The 22,480-nt window shown below is 46.5% G+C and overlaps 1 protein-coding gene across 1 annotated transcript in view; it reads right to left on the reverse strand.

The window, feature by feature from the left end:
- The window catches only part of CLSTN2 (calsyntenin 2), a 655,487-nt gene that overhangs the window by 15,303 nt on the left and 617,704 nt on the right, over positions 1-22,480 (reverse strand). The window contains exons 10-13 of the mRNA XM_004278975.3: positions 15,634-15,800; positions 8,415-8,563; positions 4,229-4,446; positions 58-228 (exon numbers count right to left, since the gene is read on the reverse strand). Coding sequence (XP_004279023.1) covers positions 58-228; positions 4,229-4,446; positions 8,415-8,563; positions 15,634-15,800 — 705 coding nt within the window. The remainder of the gene's footprint in view (positions 1-57; positions 229-4,228; positions 4,447-8,414; positions 8,564-15,633; positions 15,801-22,480) is intronic.

Below are 22,480 nucleotides of genomic sequence, written 5' to 3' on the forward strand. Positions count from 1 at the left end.
CCCTGGACAGGGCCACTGAGAAGGGAGCACCAGGTGCAGGACTGAGCACGGCCTTACCGTAGATGGAGTAGCCGGCCGTGGAGTTGGTGGCGTCCAGGTGTCGCTGGTGGAGCTCACTGTGGTTGAGCTCCAAGCACTCCTGTTTGGGGTCCAAGTCCCCTCCCAGCACTAAAATGTCACAGAAATCTAAGTTGTGAAGCATTTCTTCAAAAACTGCTGATTTGGGGGCTGTGGGAGGACAGACACATGGAAAACACAGGAGTGAGGACAGCTCAGGTCATGGCCCTGACACACCGTCCTCCTCCTCCGTCACTGAACCCCAGGCTCAGGCTGGGTCAGGAGGAGAGGCTGGGCGATCCCAAATATCACCTCCACTGCTCAGATGATGTCCAGGCAGCCCCTGAGGCTGGGCGGCACGAATTTATGTGAAGAGCATGAACACAGCAGTCAAAAGATGTGAATTTAGGGCTTCCCTGATGGCGCAGTGGTTGGGAGTCCGCCTGCTGATGCAGGGGACACGGGTTCATGCCCCGGTCCAGGAGGATCCCACGTGCCGCGGAGCGGCTGGGCCCGTGAGCCATGGCTGCTGAGCCTGCGCGTCCGGAGCCTGTGCTCCACAACGGGAGAGGCCACAACAGTGAGAGGCCTGCGTACCGCAAAAAAAAAAAACAAAAAACCCAAAAAAAGATGTGAATTTGAATAGCAGCGCTGCTTCTGAGAAGCCGTATAGTATTAGAGAAACCACCTACCGCTCAATGTCCTTATGTGTAAAGAGGGTAAGGGCATTGAGAGGATTGAAAACAATGTGTGGCACAGAATAAATGCTCAAGAAGGATTGGTCTCCTTTGGGACCAGAGATGAGTGCCCCTCCACCAGCCTCTCATAGCTTTCCCCGTGTGGTCATGGTGTGTGTCTCTGTCTCTCCCAGCAGACTCTGAGCTTCTCAAGGGCAGAAGCACTTTGCGTGACTAACTCTTCAGTATCTGAGGGGCTGGCATGGAGCAGTATGATGACACATTGCTGAAGTGGAGCTGCACTGGTGATATAATTAAATAAGTAAATTGGTTAGTCTAGTTGACGAGCTGCTGCATCCCTTGGCAAAGTTCCTGGGGGAAGGATAGGCTGAGACACTCCATCTTCTTCTCCAGGGTGGGCAAGGTGTGGAAGTAAGTGGTGGGCTCGGGCTCCCAGACTTTCTGCCTTTGTGGCACCAACCCTACCATTTGCAGAGGACACCCCTCCCCTTGCCAGTTTATGGAAGGCTGGTCCTAGGACTGGAGACTAGCCAGTCTGGTCTCTCTTCTTCACTGCAGTGTGGCACTGACCTGGAGGTGCCGGCTCCCTACCCCCAGCCTCCAGGGGTGGCCTTTAGTGTGGAGGTGGGAGCACTTTCCCCATCACTAGAACTGTTGAATGTAATTGCCGTCTGTGGGCTTTATCCTGGCATCTGTCCCAGGCCCCGGCAACATGGCAGTCAGCAGACCCATCTTTCCAACCCTTGTTCCTGTGTTTCTGGTTCCTGGACAGCCTAGCTGTCCTTGCCTGATACTATGACCCCAAGTTTCCCAGGGGAGTGTCTGAGTATTTGAATGCTGGACAGGTTGGCAGTCCTAAATGAAAATCCTACTTTAGAATAAAAAGTGATTAGTAGTTATGGAGTCCTTGCTATATGCTAGGCACAGTGCAAAGGAAGTCCTAACAGACACTAGAGGGGGTACTGTTACTATTCCCATTTCACTGATGGGGGAGTGGACAGTCCATGGGGTGGGGTGCGGCGGATTGCCTGGGGTCACACAGACAACAGGGGAGGAGCTGGACGGCAACCATGACCTTCTGATACCACACTTTGTGAAAGTCTCAACCTCTGGGCCGGTGGTCTTCAAATATTTTTGACCTTGCGGGCTTTTATTGAAAAATTTGTGAACTAGAGATCATTTAAATAAGTATATTTACTCATTAAGCAGACTGGTGTATTTTGTGCATGATAAAAGATTTATGAAAACAAATTTTGAAAGGATTCACGAAAGATGAGAGAGCTATTTTAAATAATTATTTTATTTTGTTTAGTTTTTAAGGGATACCAGAAACATTTTTTACTCTCAACGGGTATATGTTGTTATAAATAATTTCGTACACTTACTTTTTAAATGCTTGCCAATCTCAATGGCTTCGTGTAGCATTGGCAAAATCTAAAAGCACGTTAATATACACTTAACAAAGTCTGTCATTAATAATGGTACACGTATATCTCTCTTTCAAATGGCCTGCAGTTTCTGGGTTTTCTTGGGAGCCGTACTCTTGTCAGGTCAAGTTGGGTCATCCTGGCTCCTATGACCCAACTGCTGACTGATTGCTCACCCTAGGTAGGAGGTGTGTTCACCCCACCATTTTCTCTCGTCCTCTTGCGCTTGCATATGGACAAAATCTTCCATCAGTTTCCTTGATTTCCACTGTGCTGAAGGGACTGTACTGCGCTCAGGGACTTACTGGCAAATCAATAAGTTGGGCTCTGGAGGAGATCCTTGTCTGGTTTAATAAACAGATAATCACCACTGAGGGCTCGCCAGTGTGTGTGAGAGAGAGCGCTAGTGGCTGGAAGCATACATAGTGGTTGGGCGTGTACAGTACCAGCCTGGGGTCAGGGTGGTGGGGTCTTCTGGAAGAGGGGTTGAAGGTAGAGGGTTTTGTCAGCAATAATGGGGAACGAGACAGAGAGGGACCTTCCAGGACGAGGGTAGAGAGTGAGTAGACACGTAAGCTAACACAGAGGGAGAGAGGGGTGTGATGTCATTGGTACTGAAACAGCACAAAGAGTGAGTCGCTGAGGGCAGAAGATGGTGGTGGAGAGGGTCACGGGTGGCAGACGCCATTAGCCTGCTTATTTACGGCACCCATAATAATGATTATTCTTACGACGATAAAAGTGAAATTTTAAAAGTACTAACAATAGCTCTCGGGCACTTGGCTACGCAGTCTGCATGCACCTCTCATAAACAGAAGGTGAGATGTGGACCCAGATAATTGCTTGTCCCTGCGTTGCCTATAGGCTGATGTCAGGCCTCGGGAATCCAGATACTCTCAGCTACGGCCTGCAGCCACCGCAGTCGGAGGCCCTTCCTTTTCCTGTCTGATATTAGCCACAGATGAGGGCAAGAGGGGAGATCACACGACCTAATGCACCTTGGAGAGTAACTGGGAAACAGTCCTGCCCAGACAGGTGGTATAACACCATCTATTTTTGTGAGCTAAGAAGGGCTGTCTTGCCAGGCATCCCATTTGCTGGGGACCAGCATGCTTTAAGGCAGTGGGTAGTTAGGATTATTATAGAAGCAGCCCTTCGGGAACTCAGGCCCACTGGCACTAGCACATCGTTAGCAGCTGCTCTGGGAGGGGGAGAGGGAGAGTTGAAAACATTCTTTTGGAGGAGGCAGCAAAGGACGGTTCTCAAACTCGTATTCCCCCCATAGATCTGGGCCCCAGGTTCTCCTGCCTTCCTTCCATATCCTTCCATCCCTCTCCCCCCCACCAGCCGAATATACTGTAGCTTTCAGTGCAACTCAGTGTTTCTTCCTGGCAGACAATTCAAATTACTTTTACTGAACAGCCCTCCCAACAATGAAACCGTTGGGAAGAACAACTGGAAAGTCCCCTGAGAGTTGAGAGTGATATTGCCGAAGGAGACTTTTGCGGTGTATATATTAAGATGCAGCTCTATTTTTTTCTTCATGCTTCTTTAACTTTTCTTCTCATTACCAAAATAATACACGTGTACTACAGAACATTTTGCAGTTGTAGAGAAGTGAAGGGGAGCAGAAACAAGTTGGCTGTTTTCCTGCTTCTCAGAGAATATCACTGTTAGCATTAGGTGTGTTTTCTTCTGGGCATTTTTCTACATATTTTTTTTCTTGACAGACTTGCGATCACTCTCCACGTAGCTACTCTGTAATTTGCATCTTGCTTTTTTTTTTTTTAACTTGCTGTTTGGCATAAGTGCCTTCCCTCCAACATCATACCTCTTCTATGGGGGTACCACAATTTGCTAAGCCATCCATTCCTCTCTGTTATTTATCTGCATTGTTTCCAGGCTTTTTTGTTCTGTTATCATAAATTACCCCGCTATGGTGAACAATACCTCAGTTGTCCTGAAGTGTGATTGACGAGAATCATACTTTACGTGAGAATTTAAGGTCCCACCCCCCCACACACACAACCCAGTGTGCACGTGTACCTGTGGTCTTCAAGTCACCGGGGGCCTCGGTTTTGGTGAAGGTGCTCACAATCTTGATGTCGGGGAAGAGGGTAACCCCTTTGGGGCTTTCAAACTGGGCAGTGGGTCTCCAGAAGCGGTCCGTGCCATGGAGGGTGATCTGGGGCTCGACGGCCTGCAGCACCATCACGTAGGCGTCCACGTCGGGGAGGCTGATACACACATCTTCTCCAAAGCACCTGGGAAAACAGCAGTCACGGCAACTGAAGAGCAAACCCTGGAATCATCCGGCCATGGACAAAGATACATACAGCCACCTCTAGTCCTCCACGAGACATCCTGACTGCCCGAGAGCCTCTGAGGATGTCAACAGACATTCAGATTCAAAGCCGCATTTTAGTTGAAACTACTAGCAATCTAGGGACTTGAAAAGCTTAGCTCCTGGGTGAAATAGGAATTTTCTATACCAGCAACAAGTAACCATTAGACCTTTAATTATCCTTTAACAAAGTAATCAATGGCAACATTAATTAGACAGCAACTGCTTGTCATGTGCATAAGGATTTGGTAAATAAATTGTTGTCTCCCTGGTTAGTTACAGCCATCTTACTGAGTGAGATGCCAGGGCTAAACTCTCCTGCCTGCCGGAACAGCGTATATGTTCTCTCTCTACAAGGATACCACACAAATGCGGTGCCTCTTCCAGATGTGCCAGCAGACTGCCATTGTAATCATACTCCTTTTTCCTGATACACTGCCACAAAAACATCTGGGAGCCAGAGTGGTGTGACAACAAGAGCAAAGCCCCGGAAGTGAGACAGACAAGGGTCCATGCCTGGCTCTGCCACCACTCCTGGACTGGGAGGCTCTGGGCAAGGGGCACGACTCCTGTGAACCTCAGTCTCTTCATCTATACAGTGGGGATGAATAATTAATTACCTTGTAGTAGTAAGGCTTAAATGCAGATGACATGTAGATAGGAAGCTGCCCAGGAGCCTGCATCATGGTTGGAGCTCAGTAAATGTTGACAGATCTGACAGTGTCATCAGACCTCATCAGGCATGTGTGTCACTGGCACTCTCTGCTGATCATCTAGACCAAAGACCTAAGCTAAAATGGAGAACCCCAGGGTCTAGAGAGATACTCTGGGAATGATGGGTGGACTCCAGCTGGTGGCAGCCATCAACTTGCATCCCTTGGCAAAGTTCCTGGGGAAAGGATAGGCTGAGACACTCCATCTTCTTCTCCAGGGTGGGCAAGGTGTGGAAGTAAGTGGTGGGCTCGGGCTCCCAGACTTTCTGCCTTTGTGGCACCAACCCTACCATTTGCAGAGGACACCCCTCCCCTTGCCAGTTTATGGAAGGCTGGTCCTAGGACTGGAGACTAGCCAGTCTGGTCTCTCTTCTTCACTGCAGTGTGGCGCTGACCTGGAGGTGCCGGCTCCCTACCCCCAGCCTCCAGGGGTGGCCTTTAGTGTGGAGGTGGGAGCACTTTCCCCATCACTAGAACTGTTGAATGTAATTGCCGTCTGTGGACTTTATCCTGGCATCTGTCCCAGGCCCTGGCAACATGGCAGTCAGCAGACCCGTCTTTCCAACCCTTGTTCCTGTCTTTCTGGCTCCAGGTGCCAGGTGACTCCCTTTCTGCTTCTCAGGAGTTTTTCTGGGGTCCCCTTCCTAGCTGCCCTCCCAAGCAGCTGTTTGGCTGAGAAATGATTTGATAGGCCAGTAAGGGTGTTATTTAAAGGTCACAGTGATGGTCTCATCTCCTTAATTTAACCCTGATCCCTGGGGACAAGAACCATGCCTTTTCTTTCTCTTGCATACTCATGGTATTTAGGAGCTCTGTCAAGGCTAGGTTGGTTAATTTAATTGAATTAATAAACATTTGTTGAGCATGATACTATATACAGAAAAACCCTAAAGATGCTACCCAAATCTATTAGAACTAATAAATGAATTCAGTAAGTTGCAGGATACAAAATTAATATACAGAAATCTGTTGTGTTTCTGTACACTGACAGCAACCTATCAGAAAAAGAAATTAAAAAACAATCCCATTTACAATTGCATCAAAAAGAATAAAATACCTAGGGATAAATCGATCCAAGGAGGTAGAAGACCTCTACTCAGAAAACTACAAGACGTTGATGAAAGAAATTAAAGACATTACAAACAAATGGAAAGATATACCATGCTCATGGATTGGAAGAAATAATGTTATTAATATGACCATATGACCCAAGGCAATCTACAGATTCAATTCAATCTCTATCAAAATGCCAATGGTATTTTTCACCAAACTAGAACAAATAATTCTAAAATTTGTTTAAATCCATAAAAGATCTCAAATAGCCAAAACAATCTTGAGAAAGAAGAACAAAGCTGAAGGTATCACACTCCTGACTTCAGACTATGCTACGAACCTAGAGTAATCCAAACAGTATGGTATTGGCACAAAAACAGACACATAAATCAATGGAACAGAATAGAGAGCTCAGAACTGAACCCATGCATATATGGTCAATTAATCAATGATAAGGGAGGCAAGAATATAAAATGAAGAAAAGACAGCTTCTTCAATAACTGGTGTTGGGAAAACCGGACATCTATGTGCAAAAGAATAAAACTGGACTACTTTCTCACACCATACACAAAAGTAAACTCAAAATGAGTAAGACCTGAAACCATAAAACTCCTAGAAGAAAGCATAGGCAGTATGCTCTTTGACATTGGTCTTAGCAATATTTTTTTGGATGTGTCTGCTCAGGCAACAGAGACAAAAGCAAAAATAAACCCATGGGACTACATCCAACTAAAAAGCTTTTGCACGGTGAAGGAAACTATCAACAATATAAAAAGCCAGCCTGATGAATAGGAGAAGATATTTGCAAATAATCTTATATAGTAAGGGGTTAATATCCAAAATATACAAAGAATTTATACAACTCAACAGCAAAAAACAGGTAACCCAATTAAAAGATGGGCAGAGGACCTGAATAGACATTTTTGCAAAGAAGACATACTGATGGCCAACGGACACATGAAAAGATGTTCAACATCACTAATCATCAGGGAAATGTGAATCAAAACCACAATGAGGTACCACCTCACCCCTGTCAGAATGGCTAATATCAAAAATAAATAAAAAGTGTTGGCGAGCATGTAGAGAAAAGGAAACCTCTAAACACTATTGGTGGGAATGTAAATTCGTGCTGCCACTATGGAAAACAGTATGGAGGTTCCCCTCAAAAACTAAAAATAGAGCTGTCACATAATCCAGCAATTTCACTTCTGGTTATTTACCTGAAGAAAATAAAAATGGTAATTCGATAAGATATATGCACACTAATGTTCATTGCAGCATTATTTACATTAACGAAGATATGGAAGCAACCTAACTGTCCAAGGATAGATGGATGGATAAAGAAGATGTGGTTTTATATATTTATGGTGTGTGTGTGTGTGTGTATATATATATATATATATATTTGTGTATATATATATGGTATATATTTGTAATATAGTATATATTTAACACATATATTAATACTATAATAATAAATGATGTGTGTGTATATATATATACACACACGGAATATTACTAAGTCATGAGAAAAAACAATAAAATCTTGCAATTGGCAACAACACGAATAGATCTAGAGGGTGTTATGCTAAGTGAAATAATTCAGACAGAGAACGACCGTATGGCTTCACTTACATGTGGAATCTAAAAACAAAACAAAAACAACTCATAGATTCAGAGAACAGGTGGTTGCCAGAAGGGAGGGGGTTGGGGGTGGGGTGAAATAGGTGAAGGGGATTAAGAGGTACGCACCTCCAGTTATAAAATAAAAAATCCACAGGGATGTAACATACAGCATAAGGAATATGGTCAATAACATTGTAATAACTCTGTATAGGGACCTGTGGTTACCAGACTTATCATAGTGATCATTTCATAGTGTATGTAAACATCAGATCACTAAGCAGTACACCTGAAACCAACAAAACATTGTATGTCAACTATATTTCACTTAAAAAAAACCCAACAAAAACAGAACACAGATCCATTGGGGTGTCCTCATAGGGAGAGCGGAGAAGCTGCCAATAGTTGAAGAGAGGTGAATCCTGTTTTACGAGAGAACATTCCCAGGGACCATCCCTGATGCCTTGGCCGAGCCCCAGGCTGCCCAGCGTCCACTCACTGGACCTTGGAAGAGACTTTCAGGCGCCGCACGCCCACGGTTGGGAACTGCCTGGAGTTGATGTAGGAGACCTTCTGGAGGGCACGGTTGATGTTCCCAATGTCGTCACCTTCCATCACCAGGACAGACTGCGAGGGGTTGAAATGATACTGGAAGACAGAAAGCAGTGTCACAGGAGAGAATGATCAACCATGTACCCAGTCTCACGGAGACCCTCCATCTCCATGCAAAGGCCGCTAAGGCCCGCACAGGCGTCTCCAGAGCACGTGCAAGTGCAGGAGCTGTGTGCACCGGTAACTGTTTTAACCTGTCAAGCGATCCCTGCTGCCCTCTGGTGGGCTTCGGGACCCTCCTCTGTAAGATTCCCCGTGGATTATAAACTCCTGGTGATACCACCGGGAGCCACAGGATGAATTCTGAAAGCCCAGACACAGTGCTCTTGGGGCCCAGCCTTTGGTGCGCTCATGCTCTGGGCTACTATGGGGTCCCTCCCAGAAACTTTCAGTTCTTGGACTGCCACGCCCTCAGCTCATAGCCCGGAAACCTGGGGCTTTTGTTCCTTTTGCTGTCTTGACTTTGGCCTTGAACTGCTCCCCCATTCACCCTGCACTCCACCTCCTGACCCATGTCCCATCTTTTTAGTTTCCAACCTTCAAGTTCATTTTTAAGTTAATGGCCTTCCTTCTCTCTTAGATCCGATTCTTGGTCTTGCCTTCTAGGTGCTAAACTCTGGTTTCCCATGAGTTTTAATCACCTGCTGTTTACACGCCTGCCAGCTGCCCTAGGTTTGTTATCTGTCTGTCCTATCCTGGGTCCCTGGTATCCCACGCTGGGTGAAGGCCCAGGGGCTACGATGCTCCCCACTGAGTCGCTTGGGTCCTCAAACCAGATAAAGTAGATCCAGACTTGTCTCTTCCGTGGTGTTCCCAGCAGTTTCTCTTCTTTGAATGGAGCATGGAGCATATATATTCAAATATATATATGTGCTAAGTGAAAGTGTCCATCTTATTCCTATCTCCTATCCAACCAATTTCCTCAACCTTATCCCACAGGTGATCACTGTTCCATTAATTTCTTAGTGACAAATTGCATTATTGTTCAAAATTAGTTGTTTCCCCTCCCAGTGAGATGCTTATACAAGCCTGTCAGCAGGCTTGATCATGTGATTTATGGTTCTTCCATACAGGATATACATTTTTGTCCTGTTGCGCTCAACAGTGGTCATGTGACTTGCTTGGCCAACAAAAAGTGGGCAGAGGTATTGTTTGGTTCACACCCGGGTGGTAGATTTCACAGCCAGTTAATTCGTGGTTCCATGCCCCTCTCCCTCTGCCATGAAATCTGCAAAGTTCCCTAATGGTCTATCAGCCTGGGTCTCACAGTGAGGGGGGGCAGAGCTGCAGCCAGTCTTTAATGGGCATGAAGTGCACACCATAAAAAAAAAATTGCTGTATAATTCACTGAAATTTTAGTCACTCGTTACTGCAGCATAACCTAGCGTATCCTGACAGTTATACCTAAGCATTTTATGAATATATAATCAATGAATATAGATTCCCATTTTTCTCCTTTCTTACACCAAAGGTAGCTTGTTACATACTATACTGTACTTTGCTTTTTTCACTTAGCTTTTGTCTTGGAGAGCTTTTATTTTTTTTTAAGTTGTTTGATATTATTTAATATTGAATAATTTACTTAACCAGTCTCATAATATGAACATTGGGTTATTTCCAGTCTTACACTAATAATGGCACAATGAATAATCTTATATATATAACATTTCCTAAGTGTGTAAATATATCTGTAGTATAAATCCCTACAAGGGAAATTGCTAGGTCAGAGAGTATATAGAGTTTAAATTTTGACAGATGTTGCAAATTTTCCATTGCTAGGGATTATACCAATATGCTCTCCCTCTCATAGCGTATGAGAATGTTCTTCCAAAACCTCAACAGAGCGTGCTGTCAAACTTGGGACTTTTGCCAATCTGATAGGTGATAAATACTATCTTAGTGTAGTTTTATTTTGCATTACTGTTTCCATGAAGTAGATTATGTTTTCAAGCTTTTAAGAGAAAATCTATCTATATTAGCTTTTCCCTGATATGACTCGGATGTCTTTACAAGAGTTCCTGTTCTGTGTCCAGACGCTACCAGGAGGTAGTTATCTCATGAGTACTGTGCTGCCATTGTCCCGCATAATAAGTCCCTTGCATGGTGACCTCCAGCCAACTGATAGCTCAGTCTTTGTCTCTTTCAACTATCATGTGATTGTTTCATTGTTACCTCCTCCCTGAAGCCTCCCCAGCTTCCCTCACTTAAGTCCCCACTGAACTCCTATAATGCTATGAAATGGTAGTATAATTATTATAGTGCAGTGACTAGGAGCTCACTGAGGACAGGGGCTCCGACTGTTATCCCCGAATCTCAGAACCTTGTCCTAGTGCCCCGGAAGCCCCTGTTAGATGAATGAGTGAATGGTCCCCCGCTGCCCTCACTGTTCCTCTTTCCCTATGATCCAGTTTCCTCCTGTCCTCAAAGCCCTGAGCAGGGTCTCTCTGAGCTGCGACGTCTGGTCACAAGCACTGTTCCCTATGCTGGATTCAGGAGCCCCTGGACATATGCACAGGTGATGCTACAGTCGGCCTCTTGTTGGTCTCTCTCTTGCTGGGGCTGACTCACTAGCTTAGCGTGCTCAGCCGTGGAGATGCCACATGCTGGTGAATCATCAATAGTTCTGAGTGTTTTACAGATCATCCATTTCTCATTTGAGCAGATTGAAAGTCATTCTTCTAAATATACCACTGAAGTTTCCATGTGTTTTGCACTCTCCCCGTCCCTGCCAACCCCTGCTGTAGCAGTCTTTTGGTGCTTTTGCTATCTGTCTGTGTGCCCCCCACCAGCAGACTGTGAGCACCTCGAGGGCAAGGTCCACTGACTTTTTTCAGCATCTAGAGGGTCCAGTACACGACAAGCATGAGACAAGATGATGCCCCCTGCAGAAAAGGCCAATCTCTGAGCCGTGCATGAGGGCTGAACAGGAAAATCAAGCAATTCATCCAGGAGGATGGACTGGGCAGCAGCCCGTGGCATCAGCAGAGGGCACTCCCACTGAAGCCTCCTAGGGAGAGGACAGGTTAGGGAATGTGTTGGATCTCTAGTGAATACCCAAGTCTGGCTGCCAGAGCACCCCAAGGACTGCCACAGGGCTTGAGGTGGGCACTGGCTAGCCATCAACACGGTTCTTGCAGGATCAATAAAACCCTCCACCAGAATAGGTCTTGCTTGTATGTTTGTGTTGTCTTTCGTGGCATGACTGAGGGTCGGTCTCTGGTTTTGTGAGACACAGGATGGTATTGGCATTTCCACAGGGGCAGGAGATGGCTTCCTGGGGACCTAGCAAAAGGTGACAGCACTCACTCTCCCTGGAAAGCTGGGCTGTAGCCACAGTGGTTCCTTTCTTTGAACCAAGAAGCGGTTAGACAGATGGTCTCAGCAGAATGGTCAGCGGTCCTGGAGGGTCAGGCTGGGACATCGGTGAAGTCCCTGCCGAAAGCCCTGGCCTGTTCTTTGAGGACAGGCTGGCTGTGGCCCTCCAGGCACCTCGCCTTCCCTGCCAGCTCCTCCGGGCTGGGACAGATGAAGATTCCCTGCAATAGAGGCTCTTCTGTTGCAACTGTCACCCAGGATTACTTTTCAAAAGAAGCTGGGGCATCAGCAATGCCAAGTGCAAGGTCAGCCCAGCAGGAGAAGGGAACTGTGATTTGTTGAGAGCCTAGTTATCAGGTTTTCTAGGGGAGATCTGTATCTATATCTATATGTATATCTATATCTATATATCTATATATCTCATCTGTATGTGTCTCTTTGCTATATCCGATATATAAATATATGTAAGGGTATATAAAAAATATATATGTTATTCAATTCTTACATCACTACAAAATAATACTAAGTCCATTTTACACACAAGGAAATTGGGGCTTAAAGGATTAAAGTACCTTGCCCGAGGTCACCCAGGTCATGAATATCCATACTGTGCTTTGAACCTAGGAGGGTTTTGTCCCAAAGCTCTTGCTTTTTCCCACGCTTCCACACTAGAGATGACAATTTGGCAGGGATGACGCTATGAAAACCAAAAGCGTGTATTCTTCAGGATTGTGGCGATTCCACAGTGTCTCATATGGTTACATAACAACAACCACCTCGATCATGTGATGACTCCAGACATGCTGGAGAAATAGCTGGAAATATGCGTGATCCAGGGGAAGACAAGTGAGACGAGGAACCCACGTGGGACCCTGTGAGTAGACGGGATGTTTTCTTAATCACGGCAGGCCCCCACTTTTTGGACTAGCCGGAGGGGAGGGAGGAGGCCGGGAGCCAGTAGAGAAAGTATTAGTCGTTATTCAAAAAAGAAATGAGGGACGAAGGAGGAAGGGCAGGTTGGAAGCAGTTTTAAGAATTTTCAAGAATGCCTTCTCATCTGAGTCTTGTGGCGGAAAGAGCCTAGACGTATTTTGGCCAAGTCCCTGAGCCCCAACCTCCTTATTTCTGAAATGGGGTCATAATATTTAATTTGTTGTGAGGAGTAGGGATAATGAGCTTAAAATAGCCCCCAGTGGGTGCACCGTAACATCGTGTGTGTCATCATTAACTTCTCATACCGTGAACTAGTTCTTGCCCGCCGCGCCCTAAGGATGGGAAAGGATCGTTTGCAGTGACTGGTTCTGAGCAGGTGGTATTGTAAAAAGTCAGATGAGCCCCCTCCACTCCCCACAGCTCTGGGTGCCATTTCATTTAGCGCTTCCTCTTTCACAGGCTAGGACCGCTGTGTAGGGATTGCTACGGTTCTTAATTTACAGTCCTAAGAATGCGTGGCTTGTAAGTCCAGCATCTTTGGTTTATCTGTTCTGTGGTGGTTGGAATCCTGCCCCTGTGGCCCCGTGGGATGGTCTAGAGCAGAGAAGATCACGCAGGGGCAGGAGCAAATCCAGAATCAGAGAGGGGACGGATTCTGGATCTGTTGGGGGACAGATTTCACTGGCTTGACAAAACACAGAGGGAACAATACAAACAGTAGACCAGGGATCAGACCCCAGGCTCTGCCTGTGAGGATGTCTGTATGAAATGTGCCACGAGGGGCTTGCCTGGGCCAGCTGCCATGAAATTGACAGGCGGAACGCTGGCCTTTGCAGTACAGGCGGTCTTGTGAGTTTCCTTCAGACAGGTGATTAGCTATCGAGAGCACCTGTGTGTATGCGTTTCATGCATTTTAAACAGTGTTCTGGAAGGTCATTCATGCTTTACCCTGCTTGTGTACTCCTCCCATCTTCCCCCTCTGACCAGGGCTCCAGGGTGAGCATTCTGAACCCCACGCCTGTCCAGATCATGCTGCCTTGCCTGGAGCCCTTCAATGGTTGCTTGTTGCCAACAGAAAAAAAATGTAAACACCAGACATTAACGAGGCCCCGTGACCCGGCCCCTGCCTACCTCTCTGGTCCCGCTTCCTAGCTTGCCTCCTGCAATTTGGGCACTTGTAACACTGGCTTTCTGCCTAGAGTGACCGCCCTGCCCTCTCCCTTGCCGCCCACTGCCTGCCTCTCTCCTGGTTGGTTCTTACCCGTCCTAAACAATACGCTCAGGCTTCACCTCCTCCCTGCTGTTGCTCCCGGTTCTGAAGCTCTGGAGCAGAACTGCCTGGGGTCACATTCTGGCTCTGCTCCTGACTCACTCTGGGATCCCTGGCAACTTTCCTTTCTCTTCCAGGCCTCCATTCCTCATGTGCAAAATGGGAAGATTCATGGTACATTTATCATAGGTGGTTCTGGGGCTTAAGTGAGTTAAACCCATAAAGGTTTTAGAACAGTGCCTGGTACCCAGGAGACCCTCAGTAAATGTCGGTGCTCATAATCATTGGAGCACCAGATTACAGGTGTCTGCTTGGGCCACTGAGTGCCCCAAAGACAATAATCTTGGAACATTCATTTTCGTGTCCCTCTCCGCAGCCCAGAGCCAAATTATACGGGTGTCCGCGGAATGTTTGCTGAAGTGACTGCAACGTGAAGTCGAGGCGTGATTTGCCCAGATCACTGGTCCCTCCAAGGCCAGCCCAAGTCAGAGCCCCACAAGCAGTTGGCCACTGAGAGTGTAAATGAGAGGGCCCTCTGTTGGAGTGGTGACCCCTGTCCAGGAGACGCAGGCCTGGGGTGGGGAGGCCGGGCAGCTCCATGGGCAGTGCTGAGTGGGGACGGATGGGAGGTGGTGGGAAACCTCTGTTCTGGTCACTCCCTCCTTGGGAAACCTTCACAGCCGCTGGGGCCTCATGGGGCTGTCCTGTGTCCCTGGAGACAGAGGGTGGGCTGCCCTCACTCCCAGAGAGGAGGCCAAGGGGCTGCCTGCTGTCACTGGGGTCCGCTATGATGGAGCGGGGGCTGTGATAATGTCTACCCTGCTCTTTGCTCAGGACCCCGAGGCCTGATGCGGGCAGGCGCTGCTCGGTCCAGGTGAGGCCAGATCTATCCCCGCCCATCGTGGGCGGGGAGGTCCTTGACGAGGACAGTCAGCCACATCCTGCGCCCCTCAGGAGGCGCTTTTCTCAAAATGTAGCTTGGATTCCCTTGGATCGTTCGAAGAGTTTTATGTTGTGTGGATGACGAAATTGTGAATCTGTTCATATACCCTTTGGCAGCCAGACATTGCCTGGAGCCCAATCCGGGCCTCAACTTAACAACATAAGACCCAGTGACCTCTGCATCTGCTTTCTAATTCCACCCACCCCGGGGTGACCTTCCTTTGTAATTAGTAGTTTCCATGGTCCAAACTTTTAATCCTACTTTTCTGTATTTCTGAGAGTTGTGCTTGCGTAACTGCTCCCTCAGTTCCTTTGGGCAAATAAACAACAAAGCAACCCCCCAACCCAGGAAACAATGAAATATAGCAACTCCCTCCAGGTAGACATTGAACGTGGGCCTGCTTTTATGCACTGAACTGATTGCACTCGAGGGCTTCATCTAGGAATTTCAAGAGACGGCACAGAGTCTGTTGTGCGGTTACGGTCACGGTCACCGATCTCCCTGCTGTGGCAGCACCTTTGCCATGGTACCAGCTCGGTGTGACGTGGCAGGAAATGACTCTGCGTCCAGGATTGCACTGGTGTTTAGCAGCCTCTGCCTCACAAGGCACCGTCTCACCGGGAGCGATGCTGGCTCCTTCCTTACCTTTATTCCTTGGCCCAGGCTTTCCAGGGAATTGATATCCAGCCCTTCCTTGCAGGCCTGCAGGCAGGAAACCACCTTCTGACTGTCCATTTTGCCAGGGCGGATGGTGAGACTGGCCAGGCTGCCGTGGAAGAATTGAGCAAAGCGCGGCTTGGTGACTTCTCCTCCTAAAAGATAAAGAAGCGTCGTTATTTGCCCTGCGGACATTGGGTAGGAAACGTCACTTCAAGGCGCCATCTGGCTGGGGAGCCAAGAACACAGTGGCTGCATCCCCTGAACCCGAGCTTTTCCTTCCAAGTGGTGAGCGCAGAGTTGTGAAGCCCGAGTCTCGAGAGGATGTCATTGGCCGCCAAGACCTTGGCACTCCTCCAGGTGCACCTGTTTAGGAATCTGGAATGCCTGAATTTAAAACATTTACTTTCAGAGGCGCGGGAGGTCTTAAAAGACAGGAAGGGCCTACTGAGTAAAAGTAGGAGAGGGAGAATCTACCAGTGATGAAAGACGCGCCGTGCGCCAGGCTGTGTGCTGGGGACTTCACCTGAGCGAGCCTGCAAAGAAGGGATCATTGTTTCCAACTGACGGATGAAGAACCCTGGGACTCAGAAAGGTTGAGGGACTTGCCCCAGGACACACAGCTAAATGCTGGAGCTGGTACTCTAGTGGTGTATGTGACTGCAGAGCTGGCATTTGCTCTCCTGTATTCATTCCACAGAGAGGCTGGCATGCGATTGAGGGGTCCTAGGAGCCCCATGTCCCTGGGTTCTGGCTGTCTCACAGTGAGTTGATTTCACATCAGCTCCGATCGAGGTTCTCTGGCATATAAGGGCTTCCTTGATTCTGTTCTACCTCGGACCTTCTTCTCGTCACCCAAGAGTTTTTTTTACTGTTCCCTCTACTGGTTGTGCTGAGTCCCGTCTGAGCCCAGGTTCGCTCTTCTGCGTGTGAAATTGATCAACGCGGCTTGTGTTGCAAAGGCAGCCTGGAAGCCACCTCTTGTCATTTTTCTCCCTCGTTTCCTTAAAATAAAAGCCGCGCTAAGGTCCATTGGAAGCCTCACCTCCTCCACGAAGCCCTCCCCACTGACTTCACGGAGCACAGACCCCTTCCATCCCTGGGCAGCTTATGTCAATGATCTTAGTCTGGATCTTGCATTTCTGTTTGTTCAGAGAGGTGGCTGAACGTACAGGAAAGATGGATCTGGGTGGAAAGCCAGCTTTGCTAATTCCCTGAGGAGGTTCTGTTGCCTCTCTGAGCCTCCACTTGCTTGTAGGGGACGTTGCTGGGTTTTGCCTCCTGATTCTCCTGCGCTGTCTCAGCCGTGGCCCCCATCCGTGTGCTCCATGAGAAACCTCCCTGTGGACAGCTTTCCCCAGCATCTGGAGGGCAGGTTCCTGGAAGGTTCTGCCGGAGTAACACCACAGCGATTTCTCTGCCCTTCAGTGAGCCACGCTGTGTCAGCCAAGTCTGGAGCTCTGCCTGGGTGGCAGAGGGCTCTCCACAGGGTGCTCTTTTTCAGCCCCAGGGAGGGTGGGTGTCCTGATATCTGCATTCCTATAGCCTTCAGAGTTCTCTCTACTTAGCAGCTAATCCTTCCTTATTCTAATACGCTGTTATAGTTAATAATTTTTTATATTTCCTTGTTGAAATTACTGTGTGGTTTCTCTCTCCTGGCTGGGTCCAGACTGATACACCCTCTAGGTTTGCACACATACATTTGCTCACACCCGTTCCTCTCACACTGAGAGGATCAGGCAGATCCCACTGGTTCTTCAAGGCCCCTTAGGCCCCCTGCCTACCTTGCCCTCTCCCTGCTCTGAGCCTGGAACACAATAGTTCATTTTAATGCACCCTCACAGCTCAGCATTGTTAGTTAATGTATTTGTGCTTTATGTCTTCAATAGCCTATAAGGGGTGGTTCTTGACTTCGGCTACACATTTTAATCACCTGGGGATATTTACTTATTTATTATTTTTATTTTTTGCGGTACACGGGCCTCTCACTGTTGTGGCCTCCCCCGTTGCGGAGCACAGGCTCCAGACGCGCAGGCCCGGCAGCCATGGCTCACGGGCCCAGCCGCTCCGCGGCATGTGGGATCTTCCCGGACCGGGACACGAACCCGTGTCCCCTGCATCGGCAGGCGGACTCTCAACCACTGTGCCACCAGGGAAGCCCCCACCTGGGGATATTTAAAAAGATAAACTGACCCTGGTGAGGGGTCCCACCCCCAGAGATTGTGACCTAACTGGTGTGGGGAGTTTTTTTAAAAATTGAAGTATAGTTGATTTACAACGTTGTGTTAGTTTCAATTATATGGCACAGGTTCTTTTCCCCTATAAGTTACTACAAAATATTGACCATAGTGTAGTTCCCTGTGCTATATAGTAGGTCCTTGTCGGTTATCTATTTTCTATATAGTAGTGTGCATGTGTGAATCCCAACCTTCTATTTATCCCTTAGCCCTGTTCTTTCCCCTTTGGTAACCATAAGTTTGTTTTCTATGTCTGTGAATCTCTTTCTGTTTTGTAAATAAGTTCATCTGTATCTTTTTTTTTTTTAGATTCCACACATAAGTGATTTTATAATATGATATTTGTCTTTGTCTGACTTACTTCACTTAGTATGATCATCTCTAGGTCCACTCGTGTTCCTGCAAATGGCATTGTTTCATTCTTTTTGATGGCTGAGTAATATTCCACTCTGTGTATATACCACATCTTCTCTATCCATTCCTCTGTCTCTTTCAGGTGAATCAAACATGAAGTCAAGGTTAAGAACCAGTGGGCTATACACTTCCTGAGGCCAGGCTTCTACATACTCCTTGAGTCAGCTCTCTCCTTTATGCCACCCACAGGCTTACTCTTGCCCCTCTCCATACGCTGCTGGAATTTATTGTTTTAAGTCTGTCTGCTGGATGGCAGGGAATACTCATGCAGGATTCATTGTAATGAAGACAATACTGAACAGGTATTGGGGCTGAGGGCTGCCCCAGGCACTTTGCACAAGTTGGCTCATTTATCCCTCTCAATAACATGAGCCCCTGTCCCTGTGTCATCAAACATCTTGCACCCTGCCTGGCACACAGCAGACGCTTCATAATTGTTTGCTGAATTGAAGAAGGTGGTCCAGCAGAGTTGTAGACCTGTGGTGCCTCTCCAGCATCCATCTCAATCCTGTCCTCTTGCAATGGCAGCCCTGAGGTTTGGGGGGTTGACTTGAGTTCCAGGGATGGACTCTGTTTAGTCAAAGGTTATTCCATCTCCATTGCTCCAGGGACAGAATGAGGCCTATACTTGGGCCCCCTCATACCAAGATGAAGCCAATCAGCATCAAAAAGCCATAGGAGTTGGTCTAGGGTTAATCATAAGACCGAATTTAAGCCAGTGAGCTAAGCGGGGAAATTGACTGGCAGCCTCTGGGAAAAGAGCTTCCATCTTCTCTCTAGAAAGTTTCTGGAACCTGCTCTTGCTCTCTTTCCCTGGAGATCATTATGTGAAGATAGAAGGCTGAGAGCGGCTGCAGCCATCCTGCAAGCAGACCAGGGACAACCAAGGCAATTCCTGGAGGGGGCGGAGCCAGGAGAGCAGAGAAGGCTGAGCGAACCCTGAGCAGACCTCCTCACTGCTTTACCACGGAGTGTGCTCAGCTGTGGCAGCCAATCGTCCATCTTTACAGCTTAAGCTGCTTTAACTCAGACCGTTGTTACTTGACACCCAGAGCATCTTCACATTGGAAATGAAAGGAGAAACCTCTATTGAAGTGATCAGTCCACACGTTTGGCTTTGAGGGATGACCTGAGGTGACCATGGCTTTGGGTATGGGGGAGCCAATGTGGGGTCTTTGGATTTAGGCCCTCGAAGCCCTCATAGATACGGCACTCCTCACAGCCATTAGCATGTCCCTGCCCTAGTAAAGGGACACTTCTGTTGATCTGCAGGAGGAAGGGTGTGAGCCTGGGTCTGAATGGTAGAGCGGCCCACTCCAAGGCATCCAGGTGGTCATCCCTTCCCCGCCTTGTCCCCCACTTGGAGCAGCAGATCCAACAACAACTCTCAATGACTGGCATGAACTATGTCCCCAATGCTGTTGAATCTTCATCAAACTCTTGGGAGGTAGGTACTTATTCTTTTTTATTTATTTTTTACATCTTTACTGAAGTATAATTGCTTTACAATGTTGTGTTAGTTTCTGCCGTATAACAAAGTGAATCAGCTATACGTATATATATATCCCCATATCCTCTCCCTTTTGCACCTCCCTCCTACCCTCCCTATCCCACCCCTCTAGGTGGTCACAAAGCACCGAGCTGATCTCCCTGTGCTATGCGGCTGCTTCCCACTAGCTATCTCTTTTACATTTGGTAGTGTATATATGTCCATGTCACTCTCTCACTTTGTCACAGCTTACCCTTCCCCCTCCCCATATCCTCAAGCCCATTCTCTACTAGGTTTGTATCTTTATTCCTGTCCTGTCCCTAGGTTCTTCATGACCATTTTTTTGTTTGTTTTTTAGATTCCATATATATGTCTTAGCATACGGTATTTGTTTTTCTCTTTCTGACTTACTTCACTCTGTATGACAGACTCTAGGTCCATCCATCTCACTACAAATAATTCAGTTTCGTTTCCTTTTATGGCTGAGTAATAATCCATTGTATATATGTGCCACATCTTCTTTATCCATTCATCTGTCGATGGACACTTAGGTTGCTTCCATTTCCTGGCTATTGTAAATACAGCTGCAATGAACATATTGGTACATGACTCTTTTTGAATTATGGTTTGCTCAGGGTATATGCCCAGTAGTGGGATTGCTGGGTCATATGGTAGTTCTATTTGTAGTTTTTTAAGGAACCTCCATACTGTTCTCCATAGTGGCTGTATCAATTTGCATTCCCACCAACAATGCAAGAGTGTTTCCTTTTCTCCACACCCTCTCCAGCATTTATTGTTTGTAGACTTTTTGGTGATGGCCATTCTGACCGGTGTGAGATGATATCTCATTGCAGTTTTGATTTGCATTTCTCTAATGATTAATGATGTTGAGCATTCTTTCATGTGTTTGTTGGCAATCTGTGTATCTTCTATGGAGAAATGTCTATGTAGGTCTTCTGCCCATTTTTGGATTGCGTTGTTTGTTTTTTTGTTATTGACCTGCATGAGCTGCTTGTAAATTTTGGAGATTAATCCTTTGTCAGTTGCTTCACTTGCAAATATTTTCTCCCATTCTGAGGGTTGTCTTTTGGTCTTGTTTATGGCGTCCTTTGCTGTGAAAAATCTTTTAAGTTTCATTAGGTCCCATTTGTTTATTTTTGTTTTTATTTCCATTTCTCTAGGAGGTGGGTCAAAAAGGATCTTGCTGTGATTTATGTCATAGTGTTCTGCCTATGTTTTCCTCTAAGAGTTTGATAGTTTCTGGCCTTACATTTAGGTCTTTAATCCATTTTGAGCTTATTTTTGTGTATGGTGTTAGGGAGTGTTTAAATCTCATACTTTTACATGTACCTGTCCAGTTTTCCCAGCACCACTTACTGAAGAGGCTGTCTTTTCTCCACTGTATATTCTTGCCTCCTTTATCATAGATAAGGTGACCATATGTGCGTGGGTTTGTCTCTGGGCTTTCTATCCTGTTCCATTGATCTATATTTCTGTTTTTGTGCCAGTACCATACTCTCTTGATTACTGTAGCTTTGCAGTATAGTCTGAAGTCTGGGAGCCTGATTCCTCCAGCTCTGTTCTTCGTTCTCAAGATTGCTTTGGCTATTCAGGGTCTTTCGTGTTTCCATACAAATTGTGAACTTTTTTGTTCTAGTTCTGTGAAAAATGGCATTGGTAGTTTGATAGGGATTGCATTGAATCTGTAGATTGCTTTGGGTAGTAGAGTCATTTTCACAATGTTGATTCTTCCAATCCAAGAACATGTTATATCTCTCCATCTGTTTGTATCATCTTTAATCACTTTCATCAGTGTCTCATAATTTTCTGCATACAGGTCTTCTGTCTCCTTAGGTAGGTTTATTCCTAGATATTATATTCTTTTCGTTGCAATGGTAAATGGGAGTGTTTTCTTAATTTCACTTTCAGATTATTCATCATTAGTGTATAGGAATGCAAGAGATTTCTGTGCATTAATTTTGTATCCTGCTACTTTACCAAATTCATTGATTAGCTCTAGTAGTTTTTTGGTAGCATCTTCAGGATTCTCCATGTATAGTATCATGTCATCTGCAAACAGTGACAGCTTTACTTCTTCTTTTTCAATTTGGATTCCTTTTATTTCTTTTTCTTCTCTGATTGTTGTGGGTAAAACTTCCAAAACTATGTTGAATAATAGCGGTGAGAATGGGCAACCTTGTCTTGTTCCTGATCTTAGTGGAAAAGGTTTCAGTTTTTCACCATTGAGGATGATGTTGGCGGTGGGTTTGTCATATATGGCCTTTATTATGTTGAGGTAAGTTCCCTCTATGCCTACATTCTGCAGGGTTTTTCTCATAAATGGGTGTTTAATTTTGTCAAAAGCTTTCTCTGCATCTATTGAGATGATCATATGGTTTTCCTCCTTCAACTTGTTAATATGGTTTATCACGTTGATAGATTTGCGTATATTGAAGAATCCTTGCATTCCTGGGATAAACCCCACTTGATCATGGTTTATGATCCTTTTAATGTGCTGTTGGATTCTGTTTGCTAGTATTTTGTTGAGGATTTTTGCATCTACGTTCATCAGTGATATTGGCCTGTAGTTTTCTTTCTTTGTGACATCTTTGGTTTTGGTATCAGAGTGATGGTGGCCTCGTAGAATGAGTTTGGGAGCGTTCTTCCCCCCACTGTATTTTGGAAGAGTTTGAGG

The sequence above is a fragment of the Orcinus orca genome, chromosome 5 (genome assembly GCF_937001465.1).
Source record: "Orcinus orca chromosome 5, mOrcOrc1.1, whole genome shotgun sequence".
In the NCBI taxonomy this organism is placed as follows: Eukaryota; Metazoa; Chordata; class Mammalia; order Artiodactyla; family Delphinidae; genus Orcinus; species Orcinus orca.